The 8,664-nt window shown below is 54.9% G+C and overlaps 1 protein-coding gene across 1 annotated transcript in view; it reads left to right on the forward strand.

Moving 5' to 3' along the window:
• Nucleotides 1–318: 318 nt before the first annotated feature.
• LOC109466523 overlaps nucleotides 319–8,664 on the forward strand; it is a 12,590-nt gene continuing 4,244 nt past the window's right edge. The window contains 7 exon segments of the mRNA XM_019764247.1: nucleotides 319–390; nucleotides 998–1,662; nucleotides 1,664–2,906; nucleotides 2,908–3,646; nucleotides 3,791–6,468; nucleotides 6,530–6,925; nucleotides 7,418–8,660. Coding sequence (XP_019619806.1) covers nucleotides 319–390; nucleotides 998–1,662; nucleotides 1,664–2,906; nucleotides 2,908–3,646; nucleotides 3,791–6,468; nucleotides 6,530–6,925; nucleotides 7,418–8,660 — 7,036 coding nt within the window.

The raw sequence follows: 8,664 nt of genomic DNA on the forward strand, positions 1-8,664 counted from the left end.
CAGATCCAAAATCCGAGACCGCATTTGCTCTAGATCTCTTTCTTATCCACACACACTCTCTCTTTTTCTCTGTCAGATGAATGTGTGGACATGTATGCATCAGTACTTCAAATATTTCCCATGGAAAGGCAATTAATTGTCACCGGTACCGGTATCGGTATTGGACAACCATTTGATCTATTGGGGTCGACTGAATGGCATTGTCAGCGGTATTTTCCCCTCCCCCCGTTGTATAAACATGAAAAATACTTACGTTTTGGAGAAACATGAGAGTTATACATAAAAATTTACAGAAGGGACAATCTCTCAAATTCCGTCATGGAGCTTTCTGACTTGACCGCTTCTCTACTCATGACAAACATGTGCAACTGCAGCCGCAAGACCAGTGAAGTACAGTAGTGAAGCTGTTGTACTAGCAGATTCACCCGCCAGGAGGCGCTTTTTCACTTCGAGATCAACATCAACTTCGTCATGTCTTGCTGCATCAGCCACGATACCGATCCACCCTAGGTGTAGATCAGGTCTGTATAAAACGCAAACCATCACATTTTAGCAATGAAAAAAATGTTCATTCAAATTTGCACTCGTGAATACGTAACTTGTGAAAATAGTTAAAAACAGTCGATGTCAAATCATATTCTTCTGCCTGCTCGAGCAAGTAGTTATAATTTTTCTCTCCTTCTCCGAAGGACGCGACGTGACATCGCCTCGTCCAAGGCAGCTTCGGTAGATTTCGGCAGACTTCGGCAACCCTCGTCAACTCCCGCCAACTAACATCACCGACGAGAGCCAAGTTCGCCCGTCCGAAGCAAACCAAAGACTCGTTATATAGTTCATGAATAGACTGTTATGTTGTTGTAAAAAGTTTCCAAAATCCAAAAAAATGAATAGAATAGATGATAAGTTAGATACTGGCGCTAGTGCTAGTGCTAGTAATGTTAGTAATAGTGTTGGGCTAGGTCCCTCACTAAACGTTACGCGTCCCTCCCCTGCGCAGTCTAACACCGATGTATCGAAATATGCAGAGGAACTGAGCAAAGACCCTACAGTCCTCCGCAGCGCGAACAGCATCAGCAGGCTGTTCAAGGGTGGCTCAAAAAACAACGTCACCACCATTTTTGCGAAAAACCTGATCGAATCCGCTACTGAAGACCTGCAGATTGAAATCGAATCTTGCTCGTCTATGTCCAGCGGCAGTTGTGAGTCTGGTATGGACATGATGGACTCCGTTCTTAACATAACCGGACTCATCCACGCCGAGAAAAACCGAATCAAGGGCGAACGGTCAAGGGAGGATGTCGGTCTCCTCTCGCAGATCGCGAAGTTCAAGCCGGAGTTTCGTGCAACGACCGAGACTCACAAGAGAGAGAGTACTCACGAGCTCACGCAGAGACGTGACTCTCAGGGACAGGACACAATGGCTTACCTCCACAAAGGGTACTCCCTGACTAGGCTCTCAGATCTGAGACAGGGAAAGATCCGAACCGTGACAGGGAAGACACTGCGGATCAAGTGCTCCAAGGAGAATGAAATCCTCCGCCAGAAGATGATCTATAACGCCAGACAGGAGTTGGCCCCTCCGAAAAAGAAGAAGTTCAAAACCGTCGCTAAGGCGGTCGCCTGGACCGTCAGAAATAGGCTGGCGTTCATGAAGGGTGACCTAAGAAACCAAGGAACAGGAGGAAGAGGAGAAACTACAGAAGTTGGCAAAGATCACCGTCACAAACGTCATCAAAAACGCCGTCAAGAAGCTTGAGTTAGAGGAGAGGAAGGAGGCCATAAGGGAAGAAAGGCGCCGTCGAGCCAACCGCAGAAAGATCACCAAGACTCCGAATTACTTCGGGGAGCTGGAGGACTTCCCCGACCCGACCCCGTGGGTGCAAAAGTACGACAAGAACCACAACAAGGACAACAAAGCGCTGACGTACCTGGTCCGAGAGATCCAGAGGGACATCAAGGAGAACGAGTTAGGCCCTCCACGACCCGGCCTGGAGCTGCCATGCACCAACCTCTCCCTGAGGCACTCCAAACACTCCGATCTCAACCTGGCGCGTCATGGGGACGACACTGGGGAGGAGCCGACCATCCTCAGCGGGCGAAAGAATTCCACCATCCACTTCGGAGACATCACAAAGATTGAAGACTCCGACAGTTCTCAAGTAAGAGAAGAAGATAAGCTCAGCATCGCCGCTGGAGGAGCCCCTGCTGAGCCGCAAACACTCAAGCCCGCACTGAAGCCCTCAAAGACCGACATCCCTCGAACTGGGAAAGAGTCGACGAGCAAGCCAGATTATCTTGGCGGGAAATCTGGCAGCTCAAGTGTCACCCGAGAGGCAAAGGGAGCTGGAATGATCGGGCTCTTCCCGGCAACCGATATCCCTTCCAGTAAGAAGTCCCCTAAATCGGGTGGGATTCTCAAGGACGACAAGAAAAAGGGTGTCAAGGGTTCTGTCCAGAAGGGCCAGGGTACCGAAATGTCCCCCGCTCTCACCGATGAGACGCGTACTCAAGCAAGGCAGTCCTCAAGCCAGGACGCAGAAGTCGCCCTCAGCTCGGCCGCTGCAGATGAGCCCGTGCCCATCTGGACGAAGGCGCCCAAGGAGAAAAAGTCGTGGACCTCTCAAGACAAACCACGAGACATGACCGACCCTAGAGTCGACGCTCCTTACATGTTGCGCTCTTTGACCGAAGTCCGGTCAGGTAAAGGCGCAGAAGAAATGGAAGAGCCTCCCCCTGCGCCAAGAAGTTCCGAATGTCTTATTAAGGGCGTGGAAGGCCTGAGTTCCTCATCTGGATCGTCCGGAGGGACACCTGACGCAGAACCAGTCGGGAAGATGCCTGCCCAAAGGCAAGCAGGGCTGCCCAAAGAAGGCGCTAGAGTCAGAGCCACGGCCGTGGCAGACTCGGGGGGCAGTGGTACCCTACAGTGCGGACGACGGCGTCAGGACAGCCGTTCAAAAAATCACGGTCGCCGTGACAGAAGGGATGATGGCGACGAACCCTCACCTCCGCATTCTGAACCGCGCCGTCTCGATCGTCGACCCCGTGATGCAGGCAACCGAGGCCATGCTCTTCCACCCGACACTTCTAGGAGACCTGATACACCAGGTCAACCATACGTACAACACGGTGGAGGCTACCACACTGGGGCTTACACGGTACTTCACTGCCATCATGTCGGGCGTCCTGACAAGAGTAGCAGGCTTGATGCCTTTGATTGGTGCTACAGAAGAAGACGGCCTGCCCACACTTCCCTCAAACGCTCCTGTCGACAGGACGGACACGGCAACGTCGACTGGCAAAAGACTGATGGCAATCAAAGCGTCTCCACCGCCTTCTGAGTCCGGTGTCACCGATCAGAAGGGTACAGCCGAACAGTCACGCCGGAAGAATAAGCTGTCCAAAGGGCGCTATCCAGTACGTGGAGAATCGCCAGGAATAAGGGAGTCGGTGCCGACCGCGAGTATGCCTCGAAAATCAAGCATTCCTTGCATGGAAAGGGACCAGGTGAAGCCCCACACTGCGGCACAGGGTAGAAAGACAGGGAAGCCAGACAGCATGGAAGGGGCCAAGAAACGTTCAGAGATAAAACAATCTCCTCCAAAGGAAAAGAAGACAGAGAAGTCTGAGAGCCAAGAGGCAGAGGGCATAATCTGGAAAGTGCCTGACCGTCGGAGACGCTCTAGTCTTCACCCAGAAGTGGTCAAAGACCTGAAGAGCACTCTCCAACATCGCGAGGAAGGGCATCAGAAAAAGCGACAGACAAGTCTGACAGCCAAGAGGCTGAAAGGCACAATCTGGAAAGTGCCAGACCGTCGGAGACGCTCTAGTCTGAACCCAGAAGTGGTCAAAGACCTCAAGAACACGCTCCGACATCGTGAGGAAGAGCGTCAGGAAAAGAAGCCGACCCTGCACTTCACCTCTGAGTCGAGTGCCGTGTCACAGAAAAGCACCGTCACAAAGTACGGGAAAGGCAAGAAGAAAGACACGACTTCTCAGGAGACCAGTCAGGCGCTGACGAAGACAACACTTGCCTTTGCCCCTCCGCCTCCTCCTCCCCCACTGCCGGGTTGTCTCCCTGGAGGCAGCAAGCCAGCAAAGGCCGCTCCTGTTGTGTACACAACGCAGACGGCAGAAGTGGAGCAGCGCGCTGCGGTGAGTTCCCGAGAGGAAGATGGCACAGAGATCTCCACTGAGACTGCCACAATGGCGACGATGATGGAGGCCCAGTTCAGTGCTCCGCCACCACCCCCACCTCTTCCTCCCCCTGACTACTACCTGTCAGGCGGAGACGAGTCGGACGACGAGACGCTGAAGGAACAGGCACCGCAGGAAGAGTCTGCAACCGTCTTCCTGCCACCCAAATACTTGGATCGGTTTCAGAGCCAGGGTTGGAGGCACGTGGAGTTCCGTCCCTCCCCACGGAGCAGCGCCGCCAGCAGTGTGGCGGGGAGTGCGCCGTCTTCACGCGCAAGTTCACCCGCAAACACCCCTCGAAGCGCCAGTCCTGTGAGCAGGGATCACGCAGGCCAAGGGATCCAAAGCGCGGCACTGGCAGCGGCCTTGCGTGATGTCGGAGATAACAGGCATGGCATGATGCAACCTCGAAGGGACAGCCTTGCTTTCCAAATCCACTCCCAGGCGACGAAGCTGAAACACTCCACCACTGTGAGGAGAAAGACGTCCACAGGGGAGACGGAAGACACAGCCGAGACTTCGCACATGGTCGCCACAGTCCAGGCCGGCAGAATCCCCTCCCCTCCGTCCCTGCCGTCCTTTAGCCTGGGTTTATCTGCACACCCAGCGTTGGCTATGTCTCCTCTGTCACCGATGACGCTAGGCCAAGCCTTGCATGATGCAATTGGAAGAAGGGAACAGGCGGCACCTGGACATGTGCCGTCCAGCTCACCTGAAAATGACAGCCTTTCCTTCCGACTTCAGTCACAGGCGACGAAGCTAAAACACTCCACCACTGTGAGGAGGAAGACGTCTACAGGGGAAACTGAGGACACGAATGAGGCATCGCAGATGGTCGCGACAGTTGAGGCTAGCCGTGTCCCTACACCACCGCCTCTGCCGTCTCTTGGCCTCGGTGCACATTCCCAGATAGCGCCGCCGGCTGCTCTAGCAATTGCCAGCCCTGCGCCAACTATGGGCCTGCCGTCAGCCTCGCCTCTGCCACAGTTCGGTGGACTTGGTGGTCTGACAAGTCACGGCCTGACGGGAGGTACAGCCATGCGCCACACGTCTACGTCAGCTAAAATGACGCACAAGACTAAGGTCACAAAGGGCGATGAAACGGTGGAAAATGTGGCGGAGGCCAGCGAAACTTTGGCTACTATGGAGACTGGCCAAATCCCTGCACCGCCACCGTTACCGACTCGGGAGCAACTCAGGCGGGCAAGTCTTGCACAAGCCGTGGTCCACCCGCGGGTGCATGGGGTAGGATTCGGACGAGTCCCCTCGCCCCCAGCTTTGCCGCCTATGGAGTTACTGATGTCCGGAATCTCACGTGAATCCGGACTGGTCCCTCCTCCTCCAGCGCTGCCACCCATGGAACTTTTGATGTCCGGAATCTCACATGCACCCGGACTGGTTCCTTCTCCTCCTGCATTGCCACCTATGGAACTTCTAATGTCTGGAATCTCGCATGGGTTCGGAGGAGTCACTCAGCCCCCACCGACTTTAATGTTGTCCCCAGGCCATGGACAAGGTGGCGGTACCTTCATGAGGAGCACGACGGCTTCCAACAAGATGACGCACAAGACTAAGGTCACAAAGGGCGATGAAACAGTGGAAAATGTGGCAGAAGCCGGTCAAACAGTGGCTACTATGGAGGCTGGCCACATCCCTGCACCGCCACCGCTACCAACTCCGGAGCAACTGAGGAGATTCAGTCTTGCACAAGCCGTACATCAGCCTAACATGGCGCTGCGGTTGGCAGGGCATTCGGCTCTAGCAATCCCTCAGTCCCCGCCTTCGTTGATTACTCCGGGCCAGGGACAAGAAGGCGGTACATTCATGAGGAGCACGACGGCTTCTAACAAAATGACGCACAAGACTAAGGTCACAAAGGGCGACGAAACGGTGGAAAATGTGGCGGAGGCCAGCGAAACTTTGGCTACTATGGAGGCTGGCCACATCCCTGCACCGCCACCGCTACCGACTCGGGAGCAACTCAGGCGGGCAAGTCTTGCACAAGCCGTGGTCCACCCGCGGGTGCATGGGGTAGGATTCGGACGAGTCCCCTCGCCCCCAGCTTTGCCGCCTATGGAGTTACTGATGTCCGGAATCTCACGTGAATCCGGACTGGTTCCTCCTCCTCCAGCGCTGCCACCCATGGAACTTCTGATGTCCGGAATCTCACATGGATCCGGACTGGTGCCTTCTCCTCCTGCATTGCCACCCATGGAACTTCTGATGTCCGGAATCTCACATGGATCCGGACTTCGCCCCTCCTCCTCCAGCGTTGCCACCTATGGAACTTCTAATGTCTGGAATCTCGCATGGGTTCGGAGGAGTCTCTCAGCCCCCACCGACTTCAATGTTGTCCCCAGGCCAGGGACAAGGCGGTGGTATCTTCATGAGGAGCACGACGGCTTCTAACAAAATGACGCACAAGACTAAGGTCACAAAGGGCGACGAAACAGTGGAAAATGTGGCGGAGGCAAGCGAAACTTTGGCTACTATGGAGGCTGGCCACATCCCTGCTCCACCACCGCTCCCAACTCCGGAGCAACTGAGGAGATTCAGTCTTGCACAAGCCGTACCTCAACCTAACATGGCGCTACAAATGGCAGGGCCGTCGGCTCTAGCAATCCCTCAGTCCTCGCCGACTTCAATGTTGTCCCCAGGCCAGGGACAAGGCGGAGGTACCTTCATGAGGAGCACGGCAGCTTCTAACAAAATGACGCACAAGACTAAGGTCACAAAGGGCGATGAAACGGTGGAAAATGTGGCAGAAGCTAGCGAAACTTTGGCTACTATGGAGGCTGGCCACATCCCTGCTCCACCACCGCTACCGACTCGGGAGCAACTCAGGCGGGCAAGTCTTGCACAAGCCGTGGTCCAGCCGCGGGTGCATGGGGTAGGATTCGGACGAGTCCCCTCGCCCCCGGCTTTGCCACCTATGGAGTTACTGGTGTCTGGAATCTCACATGGATCCGGACTGATTCCTTCTCCTCCTGCATTGCCACCCATGGAACTTCTGATGTCCGGAATCTCACATGGACCCGGACTTGCCCCTCCTCCTCCAGCGTTGCCACCTATGGAACTTCTAATGTCTGGAATCTCGCATGGGTTCGGAGGAGTCACTCAGCCCCCACCGACTTCAATGTTGTCCCCAGGCCAGGGACAAGGCGGTGGTACCTTCATGAGGAGCACGACGGCTTCCAACAAAGTAACACACAAGACTAAGGTCACAAAGGGCGATGAAACGGTGGAAAATGTGGCGGAGGCAAGCGAAACATTGGCTACTATGGAGGCTGGCCACATCCCTGCACCGCCACCGCTACCGACTAGGGAGCAACTCAGGCGGGCAAGTCTTGCACAAGCCGTGATCCACCCGCGGGTGCATGGGGTAGGATTCGGACGAGTCCCCTCGCCCCCGGCTTTGCCGCCTATGGAGTTACTGATGTCCGGAATCTCACATGAATTCGGACGCGTCCCTTCTCCTCCACCCCTGCCACCCACGGAACTTCTGATTTCCGAAATCTCGTTTGAATCCAGACGAGTCCCTAATCCTCCTGCTTTACCACCAATGGAGCTTCTGATGTCTGGAATTTCAGGCTTCCCTGGGCAGGAAGTCTCCCAGGCGTTACCGGTTCCACTGCTGGATCTGGTCGGCGCTGTGGCCAGGCAGTCATTACCCGATCCAAACAGGCAGTACACTGTCATGACGATGTACTCCACGCAGGGGTCAAACTTGCCTCAGAAGAAAGCTCGGCCTGACGAGGGCGATGGACACGGCACGACAGAAGTCGGTGTCGGTGCAAAAACAACCAAGTTCTGCACAAACATCCCAGACCCCCCGCCATTGCCACAAATGAAGTTTTTTGTCCCAAAACCGTATGTCCAACACAAGGGCACGTTTGGACATGAGATAGCGCAGAAAGTGGACCGTTTAACCCAGCGGAGGGAAATGTCCATAGAGCTCCACATCGCGAGAAGGGATTCAACCGATTTACTCCTCGCAATCGAAGAAAACGCGTCGAAGTTTTCCCCGGAGGAAGTTGAGGAAATGAGAAAAGAAGCAAACGAGGATATTGCCAAAATCGACGAGTGTCTCAACCAACTGCTGATGTCGACCTCAATGAGGAACTTGGTTGAAGACTCAGGGTCAGTGGTTGAAGACTCAGGGTCGGTGTGTTCTGAAGAGTTACTCCCCGTGGAGATAGTGTCCACGGATGACTCTCAAACAGCTCCACTGGCGATACAATCCGACAGTCAGCTGACGGTCCATCTGCATCGCCAGTCAGATGATTCGCAATCGACAGAGCAAAACCAGCTCAAACTGTGCCAGCACGCCGACCACGGTGAAAGCGCCTGGCACCAGCGTGGCAACCACTACCAGGTCGTGCACGGGGAGAAGACACCGTGCTGCCTGGCAAACCACGCCCAAAACTGGAGCTACAAGCCTCCGAGATTCAAGTGCGGCAGTTGTGA

The sequence above is a fragment of the Branchiostoma belcheri genome, unplaced genomic scaffold (genome assembly GCF_001625305.1).
Source record: "Branchiostoma belcheri isolate BF01 breed outbred unplaced genomic scaffold, Haploidv18h27 scaffold169, whole genome shotgun sequence".
NCBI lineage: Eukaryota > Metazoa > Chordata > Leptocardii > Amphioxiformes > Branchiostomatidae > Branchiostoma > Branchiostoma belcheri.